Source organism: Leptodactylus fuscus, chromosome 3 (assembly GCF_031893055.1).
Source record: "Leptodactylus fuscus isolate aLepFus1 chromosome 3, aLepFus1.hap2, whole genome shotgun sequence".
Classification (NCBI taxonomy): Eukaryota; Metazoa; Chordata; class Amphibia; order Anura; family Leptodactylidae; genus Leptodactylus; species Leptodactylus fuscus.
Genome location: NC_134267.1, coordinates 6,106,020 through 6,121,070, shown reverse-complemented (window position 1 = coordinate 6,121,070; position 15,051 = coordinate 6,106,020). Strand labels below are relative to the sequence as shown.

At 39.4% G+C, this 15,051-nt stretch overlaps 1 protein-coding gene across 18 annotated transcripts in view; it reads right to left on the bottom strand.

Annotated features, from left to right (window-relative positions):
- Positions 1 to 15,051, bottom strand: part of NRXN1 (neurexin 1) — a 1,231,735-nt gene that overhangs the window by 117,492 nt on the left and 1,099,192 nt on the right. For all 18 annotated transcript variants that reach the window (XM_075266983.1, XM_075266984.1, XM_075266994.1 and 15 more), the window contains one exon: positions 6,528 to 6,699. In XM_075266983.1, the coding sequence (XP_075123084.1) occupies positions 6,528 to 6,699 (172 nt within the window). The remainder of the gene's footprint in view (positions 1 to 6,527; positions 6,700 to 15,051) is intronic.

Sequence of the window (15,051 nt, the reverse complement as noted above, 5' to 3'; positions counted from 1 at the left end):
ATATTATCGCGCCCGAAACGCGTTGTGAGTTTGATGCCAATAAATCTGTATTTGTCAATAAGAAGAGCGCAGTTCCTTTTTTGCCGGATTTATCCGGATTGGTCCTTTGTGTATACGCTTATCCACCCATGTGGTGTTAGGAACATGCTGCCTCAACCCGAAGAATAACCCTTTGGCCTCCTTGTAGTGCGATTTCAGAGTTGTGACACGGGCTCACAACCCTACAAGGTGAGCGTCATTTATCTGTTTAAACGCTCTAAACGCTTGTAAAAATACTACACTACGGTCTGCTCGGTGTCTATATTCCCTTTTGTTTTTGAGATCATAATTACTTATGGAATCCCTTTTCCCTCTCTGGTCATAATCTGGTCAAGTTTTCTACCTCTAGTGATAATACCGCCATCCATAAATGAATAGCACAGACGATTATAAAAAATAAATAAACAAATAATCTTTGTGATATATTTTTACAGGAATACATTACCTTTTCTACTTATCAGGCTCAGGCTTTTTTTTATATTAAATTCTATAGAGAGGGGAGGGGAAGGAGGAGGGCATTGTAAAAAGCACAAATAACTGCTGATGATACACTTTGCTACACTGTGTCTTGAAGATAAGTCTCTACCACTTCACAAAATGAAGCAATAAATCAGCAGACAGCGTCCTCCTCCCCCTCCCCCTCTCTATAGACTTATGTATGTAGAGTGAATATGGAGACAGAGTCTAAAGAAATAGAAGAGGTGGAGAAAGATAATTCATAACATTTCCCACATGGAGTGCTATTCATTTGGTTTATTTGTGTGTGTGTGGGGGGGGGGGGGGAAGGGGGAGGGGGAGTATGCTTAAAGCAATGCAGTAACTAAGTACATTGAGAAAATGCAAATAATCTATTATACTTTATTTTTTTAATCATCTCTTTTATATGACACCTCTTAGTTTGCATAAGCTGTATTACTACTAAGGATCTCTAGTGGGGACATACCCAATTAAAATAATACCGGATGATTTCCTGTGACACTTTGCCTGTTCCTTTAATGTGACTAATCCTTAATAAAACAAATTCTTTTTAATGTTCCGAGATCCCATGATGAAAAACAAACAAATTGATGGTCATAAAACTGAGCCTTAATCTGCCATATGCATGGCTCTCATTAGTATTCCATGGCAGCAGCCAGGCAACTGTGTATATTGACAGCATTTTATCAGTGTTTGTGTTCACCTCTTGTGTGCTAATGGAATTGCTTTTGGTGTTAACTGGCTTAGTGTATTGTGCGATAGACTGAAAATGCCTTTCCAGCTAATTGTAAATTAAACAAGTAACAATAGTTTAGAAAGTGCCCTGAGCTCAGCAGTGAGGGCTCCTAAAGGTCCCCATACACATTGGACAAATATTGGGTAAACCAGCTGGCTGACTATGTAATATACTGTATATGACATGTCGAGATCCAAAAAAATAAGTGAAAATCCAGCATGGAAATAAGCCCCATTATCTGCCACCACAATCAGAAAACATGCACATTGGGATGAACCAAGCATTCATGTGAATAGAGGGGCAGTGACAGTCATTGACTAACATATAATATGAATTGTAGCTGAAAACTAACACAATTCAGCAGGTGATGTATACACTTTTAGCTACGATGGGTCCTAGATAAATGGTTGACGTAGGACCTAAATTATATAGTATTACATAGTAGATGAGGTTGGATAAAGACTAGAGATGAGCGAGTACTGTTCGATCAAGTAGGTGTTCGATCGAATACTACGGTATTCGAGATACTCGTACTCGATCGAACACTACTAGCTGTTTGAAGTTTAAGGTTTGATGCAGAACCAGCGTTGATTGGCAGAATGCTATACAGACTCTCTTTCTCTTTCCATTCTCTTCCATTACTCTTTGTAAAACCTTACATATCTTCCAAAGTTCCTTGGACAAATGCGTTTCACAAAATGATTATTTAGAAATTAGATATTAGAAGAAAATGTGTAATAAGAACGAGCTGCAAAGTGATCGTAGGAGGAAAGATGTAAAATTGACTTTAACTTGGCGCTTTTTTACTTCTTAAGCCTGGGTTATGCAATGCGGCTGCCGATGGAGAAAACATTCGGGTTCTTTCACAACGTGCTGTGCCCGTACGACAGAGAGGATGAAGTACATTGGCACAAGTGCGCGGGATTAAATGCTATTACACACTTACAGTATGTGTCACTGCTACGCAATTTAATTCTAAAAGTTCTCAGATAGAATCAAACACAATTTGTGGCGAGCCATACTGCGTTAATATGTACGGTGCTTAAAATTAATCATTTGGATTTGCGATGGCTCAGAAGACTGTTAGAACCCTACATACACTCTATGTAATTTAGAAACATGAATTATTTAGCATTTTGGTTTTAGACATAAGGGATTTTCTGGTGGCCTAAGATGGAGATTAATTTTGTACCATTGGCGGTAACCATGGATACCTCAAATGTAGACGTGCTCAGGTCTAAATTAATATGTTCTTATCTTCTAAGTGAATTGTAACTTGTTGATCTAGTTTATATTTTGCAAAAGCTTTAGACGCCTAAAAAAATAGGCAGGGAAGGGATTCATTTGTATTTAGAGAATATTCTATCTTTAAGGCAGAGTGGTAACAATGTAATTGTACAATCCGCCTATTCTGGAAACTTCTATAAGCTTAGTTAAAGTCTATTTAAGAGTCACTGAGTAATCCTACTACAATCTACTGCTTCTTATAGAGCAGGGGTAGGGAACGTAACCTATAGATTAAGGATTGGCCAATGATTATAGCGCCCTCTGGTGTTCTTTTAATTCCCTCTCAGAATGTCCACCTAATACGTCCAGTAATGGTGGTCACTAGAGATGAGCGAACAGTAAAATGTTCAAGATTCAATATTCATTTCGAGTAGCCCCTCAATATTCGACTACTTGAATCGAATATCGAATCCTATTATAGTCTATGGGGGGAAAATGCTCGTTACAGGGGTAGGCAACATTCGATCAAATAGAACTTACCAAGTCCACGAGTGAGGGTCGGGCTGGATTCCCTGAGAAGTCTTCTCCGCGCAGCGTCCCCGCATCGTCATTCGGCAATGAATTCACTCTGCTAGGCATCGGGCCTGGGCAGAGACGACTGCGCATGCCCGCACTACAAGAAAATGGCCACTTACGGTCAAAGCGGCCATTTTCTTGAAGCGCGGGCATGCACAGTCGGCTCTGCCCAGACCCGATGCCTGGCAGAGTGAATTCAGGGCTGGAAGACGCCGCGGGAAAGCTGCACGGAGAAGACTTCTAAAGGTAGGAGAAGAACCAGAGTTGATTGGCCGACTGTATAGCATTCGGCCAATCATTGCTGGTTCTGCATCGATCCATTCGAATAGCGAGTGGTTCTCGATCGAGTACGAGTATTTCGAATACCATAGTATTCGATCGAATACCTACTCGACCGAATACTACTCGCTCATCTCTAGTGGTCACACATGCACAGTAGCTCAGTCCCAGGGCCTAGAGCAGGGGTCGGCAACCTTTGGCGCTCCAGCTGTTGTAAAACTATAACTCCCAGCATGCATACTTGCTCTGCTGTTCTTGGAACTCCCATGGAAGTGAATGGAGCATGCTGGGAGTTGTAGTTTCATAGCAGCTGGAGTGTTGAAGGTTGCTGACCCCTGGCGTAGAGTCTCTAGTACACAGGCAATGAAGCAATTTCGGTAATGTGCAGACCAGTCAATAAGAAACAGAGTATTAGAAAAGTGATGTATATATTTGGACAGCTAAGCTGCTCCTCCCTGCACAGTGACCCCAGCAAGAAGGTATCCCATATAGAAAAGATAAAAATGTAAAAAAATAAAATCAGAAAAATGAATATACCTTAGTATATAATAATAATAATAATAATAATAATAACAATAATAATAATAATAATAATAATAATAATAATAATAATAATAATAATAATAATAATAATACAATGCTGCACTTTCAGTTTCAAATATTTTTCTATGTAACTATACATACTATGCAAAACATTCATCAAATACATTTGCCATCTATTATAAACTTTAACAAATATCATAAAATTTTGCAGTTGACAACTATTGATAGGTACAGCCTGTATATAATTATCATTGATAAGCAAAATTCAATCTATAACAAAATAAACATTCCATACAATAACATAACACATAGTAACAAATTCAAGGATCATATCGAACATTCACATAGCAAGAAATAACAAGAATATCATTTACTTTGCAACATTTCATGTACAATTCCCTAATTTGTCACTTTTGGGCATACCTCTTTCTCTGCTCACACATTGTAACTTTATCCTTCAAGTTCAGTTCTACAGTAACTACACAGTTCATATATAGGATAGTCTTATGTCTTATTAGGGTCTGTCTAGATAAAATTGGGATTTAGCAATTGTAGACCTTCACCCCCCCCCCCCACTCACTTATGTTTACTAAAGCCGAAGGACTGGGTGCCCTAGATAGGGGTGGAATAGACAATGGTGGGAATTTATTAAGGTTATTAGATCTGGCACATTTTCTAGTTCATGGTCGCTTGCACCAAAACATGTGTTTCTTTGTCCATTTTCCAACTCGCTCGCCAGTTTAAAACAGAAGTTAGGGATCAGAATGGGGAAGAGATTTACTTTAACTTTCACCAGAATCTGGATTGAGTTATAGCTGAAATCTAGGCCAGTCCCTTACTCGGTCCCGGTGCACAGACCAGTCCATATCTGCCTCCAACTCTCACAAGATTAAGACCACCAATCTTAATAAATTCCCCACCATAAACGTGTCCATCATTTACCAATGTCCTTGTATTGCTGAAGGACAACTGGGAGGTTAATAGAGTTTTTTCACAATTCGGTGTGTAATAATGAAATATACTGTAGGTATTCTAGAAAATATGTGCATAAGGGACCATTGATATTTAAAGGGAAAGTCCAATTCTGTTCAAACACTATGCAACTTCTTTAATGCAGTAAAGGATTCTTTATTTTTGTATAATTAGGCCATGGTCAAGTCTAAAAAAAGGTCTTTTTGCTTTTAAAGAGAGTCTGTCAGCACTAATGAAGGTGCAAAACTACGAGGTAGAGCAAAGGATAGCAGGGGAATTTGATCTCTCAAGGAAATACTCCGGCCACAGTGCACTATACTATGAACAGTCAGGAGTAGGGTTGAGCCGATCTCGAGATTTCAGGATCGATTTTAAAATCCAATTTCCGATCAGTTTCCAGCCAATCCCAATCACAATCGTGATTGGGATCCGTTCTTTTCTGATCCCGATCGCTCAACCCTAGTCAAGGCTTCTCTATGGGAAAAGTCACTTTTAGGGTTGAGCCGATCTTGAGATAATCTCCTACCTCGATCCTGCTGGAAAAGATCGGGATCGGAATTCTGATTGTGAAATTTACTCGATCGCCGATCTTTTCAGATCCCGATCGCTCAACCCTAGTCAGGAGCCTTTTAGCATGAGAGCCCTTCATAGCACTTGCAAGAACTACACCTGGGGGATCAAAGTTAATTTTAACAGCTCTCCTTATATTAACATATGCCCTGTCCCTGTCTAGCTCATTCAGCAGTTTTGCACAATCAACACTGCTGAGAAACTCCCTAGCCAAGATAAGACGTTCCCAATGTCTTTGAGTACCATAGCACATTTAAAGATGAGGATTATCACATATTTTCTAGAACATTACAAGGTATTAGCTGTAAAAATACAGTATAAGGTTTAGATCCCCGCACTAATAAGAGACAAGTCAGCCAAACCCATTATTCTTGGTGGGTCTGGCTACCTCTCGCCTATAGTTTATGTTGACATGGAGGCTCGGGAATGTTGAACTTCATCACCACGTCCGATCCTTTGTTACGCCTGGAGATAAGCAGATAGCAGGTGCCTGAAAGAGACTCAATTCTCTCTTTCTCATTCCTATGCTACATATGGGGCAATTACAAGGAATTGTTGACAGCTGAACATGCATTCGTTGGCCAACTCTAGACTCTATTTACACTCGTGTAATGATTTCTGTTCAGACAAAGCCTTGAGGGGTCTGGTGGATTTTTATTTTTTTTTTAAAAAAGGAGACTGATAAATCCCTTAAAACTCTTTCGATGTAAATTTGACAGCAAGAATACAGCTAGAGACCGAGCCATCCCTACCATCAAAAATACCAGACAGAACCCATTAACCTTAGTGTAACCATTGCTTCAGCTTTATGTTTCTATGAAATTGTCTTTAGTAAACACGGATCACAAAAAACACATCCTATTCTCCAATCTTTTCGTCTAGTTATAGCTTTTGTCAAATCCTTTCCATGGGTCGTAAAAATTTTGAAATGCATTTCCCAAAAAGTTTGTAGCCTATCCACAAATCCAACGCTTTTCTTCACCTACTACAGTCACTAATACTGTACAATACTGAGTCTCAATTCTCAATTTTTTTTTTACCCTCAAGACTACAATTGACAACTGTTGGAATACAATCTACTACAACTTGTTTCATAAAGTATTCTTACCTGCGGGGAAACGCTCTATTGTAGGCAAGTTGTCGACCTGTAAGGTGGCGTTACCCCCACTTCTCGTAAATCGTACTACGTGGTACTTCCCATCATTAATAATTGCATTAACTTCTTCAATTGAGATGTCATCTGTTCCCACATTAAATTTGACTCCAATTTTTCCTTGGTGCTGGAAACAAAGAAAAAAAAAATAGCGCTAATTAGAATTTGTCTTGTGAAGAATGTGAAGCGCGTATAGCCGTCTTTCTTCTCTTAGGGTTGTATTTTCCAGAGCAAGTCTCTTGACATTTCGCTAAGTCTGGGACATCTTGTTCATGGATAATTGATATTCTAAATCAGTTACAGTACTTTTACTGATGGATTGAATTTGTATTTTTCTCTTTTGTCTCTGCAATTTACAAAAGTGAACAAAAACCCTTTTTCTTGCTTCATGAAACACAGAGAACCATGCGTGACTGCAAATTTCCAATTTTCGAAGCTTTGTGTAAACTCCATAAACCAATGAATGCCAACGATTCTATAGAAGCTCAAGGAGAACAGATATTTCCATAATATTAGCATTATGTATTAAAAAAAAACTCAGCTATTAAGACATTCTAAAGAAATAATGTATTCCGGTTTCTTTGTAACGAGGATGGCGCAGCTCAAATTTCATAATCGTAAAAATATTAACATATTTCATGACCTAACAAAGTCCCCTAACTTTGGTGGAGTGAATTTATACAGAACATGGCTAGTGGTTTAGTAAGGGCTCATGTACCCCAATGGCTGAAGTCCCCACTCTGTATATAGAGCCAAAGTTGGCTTTATTCATATCAAGTTTCTAAGTTTTACAGTACTTGGAGGCTTAACTTGAGGAGGTGCACAGGGCGCATTCACACCTAGACCCAGGAGCCCTAGGGAACCCTTAAGGTATCTCTGCCCAGTATAAGAGGCCAGTACTATAAACCATAGACCTAGTACAGATTATATACTGGGGCAATGAAGCTTTATGTTTCACCTCTGACAGCTTTCAGCCTCCTCTGACATGTCATTAATCCGAGTCACCTTTGAGGACCGTGTTTGGATCTCAACTGCTATGTGGCTGCATCAACGTCATGACACACTGCCTCAAAGCATCATGACGTTGATGCCCTCATGTCCTAGAGCAACTGATATTTTAGAGGAGACTGAAAGACATTGGTGTTTTTGGAAAAGAAGACCTAAGAAGGTCCCAAAAATGCCAGGAAAGATGCATATGACCTATAATTTTTCCGCACCTTCCCTGGGCCAATTATTATATTATGGGTCTAAAAAAAACCTGAGAGTGTAATAATAATTTGTGAGTGGCAAACCCCAAAAATATCCCTAGGTAGGTAGTATGGAAGCTGGAAGAATAGATCATTATAATAGTAAAGGTAGCCCCATAGTACAGGTGAACACAGGAGAGGAGTGAGGAGTCAGACTGATTTAGGCGTGGGGTGCTGGATCCGATCATGTGATCATGTGTTAAAACGAGGCCAGACATCTGATACAACCCTGAGGTTTGGTTCACATCTGCATTTGGGCCAATCCATTCCCCTCTCTCCATGAAAAATGTGGAGAGAAAAGTCATGAAAACACACACTGACCCCATGGACTACAATGGGGTCTGGAAACCACATGGACCCCATTATAATCTATGGGGATTAGATTTCTGTTTGGGTGGTCCCCAAGTAGACTCCCCGAATGGAAACCCATGCACAGAAGTGAACTGGGCCAGAGAGAACCCCATCAGTCAGGTTGAGCGATTGGGATTGGCAAAGATCAGATCCCGATCGGCGATCGAGCAAATTTCACGATCGGGATCGTCTGGAAAATGATCGGAAATTGGATATTGAAATCTCAAGATTGGCTCAACCCACTATACAATTAGGGTTGAGCGATTGGGATTGGCAAAGATCAGATCCCGATCGGCGATGGAGCAAATTTCACGATCGGAATCAGCTGGAAAATGATCGGAAATTGGATTTTGAAATCTCAAGATCGGCTCAACCCTACTATGTATATAATATGCAATTAGGGTTGAGCGATTGGGATCGGGAAACATTGGATGGGCGACCGAGCAAATTTCATGATTGGGATCAACTGGAAAATGATTGGAAAACGGATTATAAAATCAATCCTGAAATCTCTAGATCATCTCGTCCCTACCCATCAGCAACTTTAGGTGGCATAGCCATAATGAGCCTAGAGGTAGCAGCCACATCTGAGACCTGGTGCACTATAGTCCAATGGTGTCCATATTCTGTATTTTTCACTATTGCCCAGAACTGATTATAACCTATGCCCGATACATGTATGTTACGTACAAAGAGTCTTGCCTTTGTAGTAATGAGCAGTATCTTTCATTTACTGTATATACGTATATACTCAGTGACAGTGCATTATTCCAAGTGCTGTGAATTACAGCTGGCAGCGGCGTTGCTCTTAAATCTAAGTATGCAACAGATAAGTATTACAGAAAAGATCCAAGGCATAGAAAACATTTGGTTGTAATTTTTGTTAATCACAATAAAATACAAAACTCAGCGTGCGCACTCCCATGAATCAACTCTGCAACATTACACTAATACCCTAATTCCATCTTATGTGAGGAGAACACATACTGAGCTTCATTTTTTTACGATTCCATTATGCATAGAAATTCTGTAGCAGCAGACAAATGCAGAAACTTAAGGATAGGCTGGGAAAGAGCTTCAACAACTCAAGACACGGTGAGCTCACGTATGCGGGTGTCAGAATTACAATATACATGTAATGATCTACTTTAAGAGATGCTGATCAGAAGAGAGTTCCCATTTTTAGCCGCAGGGTAAAATATAATGTAAGCTAGGGGTGGAAATATGCAATGTAAACGTACAGTATGTGAATATGGGCAAAACATGTCACTCAACCTGCAGATGAATATACTTGTGGTTAGTTTTTTATGCTTTGCAGATTGTCACTACTTGTACCGTAGTCTATGATTCACTCGAGAGTATAGAGATACATCTCTCATTCCAAACTCTATATTTGTTTCACTGTTTAGCAGTCCAATAGTCAAGGGATTTCATTTAATCAAATTTAAATTAATCTAATTTAGAAAAAAATATATTAAAAAAAAAAAAAAACATCAGCTTTTGATAATAGAGAATCGGGAAATGGAACATCTTACTTTGAGTGATCTGTCACATTGGTATATTACATAGACTGAACATTGATGTCAATGAGAACTAAGCAAGGCTTCCTTTAGGGACAATGTAGCAAAATGAAACCCTGTATCTGTGTTCATTACATGCTTAGGACCCATTCCAGTTCTTTGGAAATAAGTAAAGCAGGTTCTTATTGAATACGTCCTCCCCTTACCTATCTTGTCCAAAAATATGTGTCAAGATGACCAGCTTTTCAAGACAATGACCTTGTCATATTTGATCGCAAAATTATAGGCTCGATCTGTCTCCTTTTGTTCTGTGAATTGCAGCATGTCAAGGTTTTGAGTAGTACGATGTGATATTCTGTTAAATTGATTTATTAAGAACTAAACTCAAACTATTGGAGGTTAAAGGGGGTTTCTGGGGCTTTTATATTGATCATTCTTAGAATAGGTTATCAATATTTGACCAGTAGGGATTGGGGTTGAGCCGATCTTGAGATTTCAGGATCGATTTTAAAATCCAATTTCCAATCATTTTACAGCCGATCGGGATCTGATCTTTTCCAAACCTGATCGCTCAACCCTAGAAGGGATCTGACACCTACTGACCTTAGGATAGATCATCAATATATAAGTCCCGAACAAACCCTTCACAAGATTGACATTCATGGCGTGATATATGAAGTATATTTGGAGCTTGCAGAACTTTATTGTGTTTCATTAGACCATATGTATCCACCTTGTGCCCTAAGAATAATATAGTGTATTCCTAAAATAACCCGTGTTTCCTCCATATGCTCACGATTCTGTGCGCCAGACCATATCTGTCATCATTATTGTGCCTTCAATCAGAATACATGCATTCCAGCAACCTTGATCACAAGTCCGGAATCTTTTGATCAGCGAGTTTGATGTTTACTAATTACAAGCATCACTTTCCTGCTACGCAGGATAAACACCAGATCAAATATTTCAGAACATTTGCTCTATTAAATGATGAGATTTTCTACACTCTCAGGGATTTGAACACCAGTACTCCAGCGCTGCAAGGCTGCAGTGCTAACCACTGAGCCACCCTGTGGCCCGTATACACTTATTTTTACACTTTATACTGCCATCCCATGACATGAAGAGTGGTGGGTGGATTAAGGGCTAGTTCACACGTAAACAAAGGGGCAGATTTGGACAGCAAATTTCGCTTCAAAATCCGCCCCTTTACAATGGTGATCTATGTAAACCACCGGGCTTTTTTTTTCCGCTAGCGGTGGGCGAGAAAAGAAAGGACATGCCCTTTCTTCAGGCGGAAGACGCGCGGGCTCAGCCGCGTGGCTTCCGCCCCCGGCAGCTCCCTCCTATGTTGGCTCATTCATTTGAGCCGACAGCGGAGGGGAAAGCTGCGACCGCGATGGTCGCGGCAGGCGGGTTTTGACAAGAGAGAGACGCGGCTCACCGCATCTCTCTCCGTGTCAAAACCCGCGCGGGCAGTTCACGTGTGAACTGACCATAAGTATAACATTCATGCCATAGTCCAACGTCAAGTTACACCAACTGGATCTTCTCAAAGAGAACCCAAACCCTCAAGAGAGACTCTGTACTGACTTCAACATTAATACTCATTGACCGGACTGGTCATGTGAATTTTTAGATATCATCACAATGAAGAAGCATCTAGAGCTCATGTTTGCCCATATTTCCAGCAGTCTGAAAGCCATGATGACATTGGCAAGGGTCCTCTACCCAGCTGTTCAACTGTTTACATAGACACATTGCGGCCTCTTTACTACTTCACAAGGACAACACATTTGTATGGATGCTTGGTGTCCCGGCTAAGCCCATTCCCTTGAATGGGACTGAGCTGAGAACAGACCATATGACAAATAAATATGAAGTTGAATGGACTGTCAAGCAAAAGTAGACCCTCAAGGAGTGCCACTGCCCCTTCAAACACCTGATCCCGGGTGCTGGACCCTTAAAGATCTTCAGTTGTTGATCTATCCTAACCATAAGTAATCAATTAATGGGTCCGGAAAATCCTTTCAAGCATGTAAAAGTATCATCTAAAATGAAGAGATGCATATAATCCTTTATATAAGGAGGAGTCTATATTAACCTTTAGCTGGGCATTTGTATATGAAAGCTCTGCCTCTTCCATGTACCTTTGGGATGAAATACTAAGACTCCAATATCATAAAATTCAATACAACATTGCAACATTGTAGCAAAATACTTGACAGACTGCAATCCATATCACAACCACTGGGTGGCCACAAATAGACACAAATAGAATAGACGTCTTGTGACCAAGCCTTGCAAAATCATGGTGCTTTTTTAAAAAAAAAAAAAAAACTGATCATCTCATGCCAGACATATTGAGAGAGATATTAATCCAAGAATAAAGGATTCATTCTGCTGTAACTTCTGGAGAGCTAAGAATAAGTTTCATAGAAAAATAATAATAAATGGGCATTCAAATTCTTTAAAATACTAAATAAAAAATATCATACAGTATAAAAGATTGAATTCCAAGCAGGATAATGGCGATCTGAAGGACCAGAAGCAGAACATTTCCAGTAAACCCATTGTTATCGCCATACGTGAGATGCTCGTGAGGGTTCCCCATTAATGGATCATTCTTAGAACTAGACATGAATTTAAAGGCTAATAATTTGTGATTTTTTTTCCCACCTTGTAGTGAGAGTGAACTATATAGAATTACTGAGTGATAATATTTCTAGTCTTTAACCTTTAAAAGCCAAAAACGGATAATAACCATGTGAAGGAAATAAGAGATTAAGGCGCTGATAGACTCTTGTCTCACTTTTCTGCATCTTCTAGATGTCTTACAAAATTGAACGTGACAAATTCCAAACTTTAACGAGAATTAAATATTTATTGAGGAACTTGAATGGAGTTGATGTTACCCGTTTTACATCAGATTTCCAGGGATTTTACATTAATGGAGTATCTTCATTATAGTTCATGAATATCTGAGGGTGAAGAGGGGCTACAACCTCCTGGGCAGCAGAATGTGTTAGCACCAGTGTGTCCTTGCTGACAACTTTGTGGCTGAACATGTCCAGATATGTGAGTTGTAAGAGGAGCAGCATTTTGCAACATATCTCAAAGTGATCTGCTAACTATCCTGTGTTTCTATATCCAGCAGCGCCACCTAGTGGCTGTGTGGTTATTTGTGGCCTTTCAAGGGCTTTGTTCATATGTTTCAATATTGGATTGCAGTATTTTAATTATAACTAAATTACAATTCAGTGTGGATACATCTGTAAACTGCTACTACTGTATCAGTAGGTTTATTCTGCATTTTGGTGAGTTTATTCTGCTTTTTGAGTAGGATCCCATCAAATGTTACTTTCCTGTACTATTACATGACATCAGTTCCAATTAAAGTGCTTTAAAGGGGTTGGCCACTTTCAGACCAATATTGACAAACAAATGTACAATAAAAAGAGATACAATTTTCCAATCTACTTTCTGTATCTATTCCTCACAGTTTTCTAGATTTCGGCTTGCTGTCATTCATTCTGTTATCTCTAGAGAATAAAAGTCTGACCATGGTCATGTGATATACAGTCCGTGGTCATGTGATGAGTACACAGGTGTCGCTCGTTATAGTCACAGTACAGTAATCAGACACCTGTGTGCTCATCACATGACCATGGACCGTAAATCACATGACCATGGACCGTAAATCACATGACCATGGTCAGACTTTTATTCTCTAGAGGTAACAGAATGAATGACAGCGAGCCAAAATCTATTAAATTGTGAGGAATTGATACAGAAAGTCTATTGGAAAATTGTATCTCTTTTTATTGTACATTTGTTTGTCAATATTGGTCTGAAAGTGGCCAACCCCTTTAAGTACAGAATCTAGTTTCTTAATAACCCTATTAGACAATTGTGGGCATCTCTGTAGTTGACTATTTTAGGGTTTATCACTCATTTCACAAGCAGAACTGAATTTTTTTTTATCCGTATTGAAATGTCAGAGAAGTATTTACAGTATAATGTTATTTGTAAGTTGAGACTTGTCTTCTCCAGGGATGACACAGCGGCAGCTGTACTGTGATGTTAGGAATTATATGTGAAGAGTTCAATGTCTTGACCTTGAATATATTTGCAAGTAATAATGATAGAAAATAACTTGGTTTCTAAGCTTCTCTTCTTCTATAGACTCCTCCTATGGAGTGAGCGGTAAAAGTGAAGGGAAAACCAATTGATTGACAGCTATGGCTCCAGCATTGGGGCCCTCACTGGTCAGAGATTTATCACCTATCACTTATGTCACTTTGAGAGTCGGGATTGGGGAAGTTGTAAGGAATTCACATTTTTGTCAGGGCTCCCTGTCTGGTCAGAATTGCAATAAGCGATCAGATGTTCCAAAGTTCACCATGGTCATGACTAAGGATGGGCGAAGCTCTAAAAATTTGTTTCGTTTCAGGTTCCGAATGTTTTTTGGTCAAACAGATCGAACCGGAAGTTAAATTATGATATTTTCCGGGGTCTCTTCAGACCCCAAAGTGTAATAGGTGGAGGCCCAGGGGAGGTGTAAAAAATAACAAGCAATTATACTCACCTTCACTCACCTCTGGGTCCTCTTCTGGGCTTCAGATGACATCAGGATCACCACTGAGTTCTGTCATTGGGGTGCATAATCTCTACCATAAAAAAATGAATAAAAGGAATTACTTGGCACTCACCGAGAATAGCGTAAAAAGTTGAAACTTTATTGAAGAATGTCCATACAAAGTTTTAAAAGCGGGAGGAGGCACGCTCAGCAACCGGGCGACAGCTGTTTCGTATACAAAATATACTTTTTCAAGCTCGAGCTTGAAAAAGTATATTTTGTATACGAAACAGCTGTCGCCCGGTTGCTGAGCGTGCCTCCTCCCGCTTTTAAAACTTTGTATGGACATTCTTCAATAAAGTTTCAACTTTTTACGCTATTCTCGGTGAGTGCCAAGTAATTCCTTTTATTCATTTTTTCACATTTCTTTACTCTGGACTTAGAGCACCACCACATTTAGCGTTTTTTTGTCTCCCGTGCAGATATATACCTCTGTATGAGTAGTGCCACCTATACCTACGTGCATCTTTGGAAGTAATCTCTACCATAAACCCGAATGAGGAGCCATGGACATGTTTGGAGGTGTCACCAGAAAATTACCATTTTTTAAAGCCAAGTTTTTAATCTTTCTTAAGAGCTTTAGATAATTTATTTCTAACCAGGTTACTATTTATAATGAAAAAAATAAAAATAAATTGTGCTATATACCACAATTTTCACTCTGATGACTAAGCCTAATAACAGACTGACACTGTCAAATTCTGAAGGCGTTTTCTTTGCAG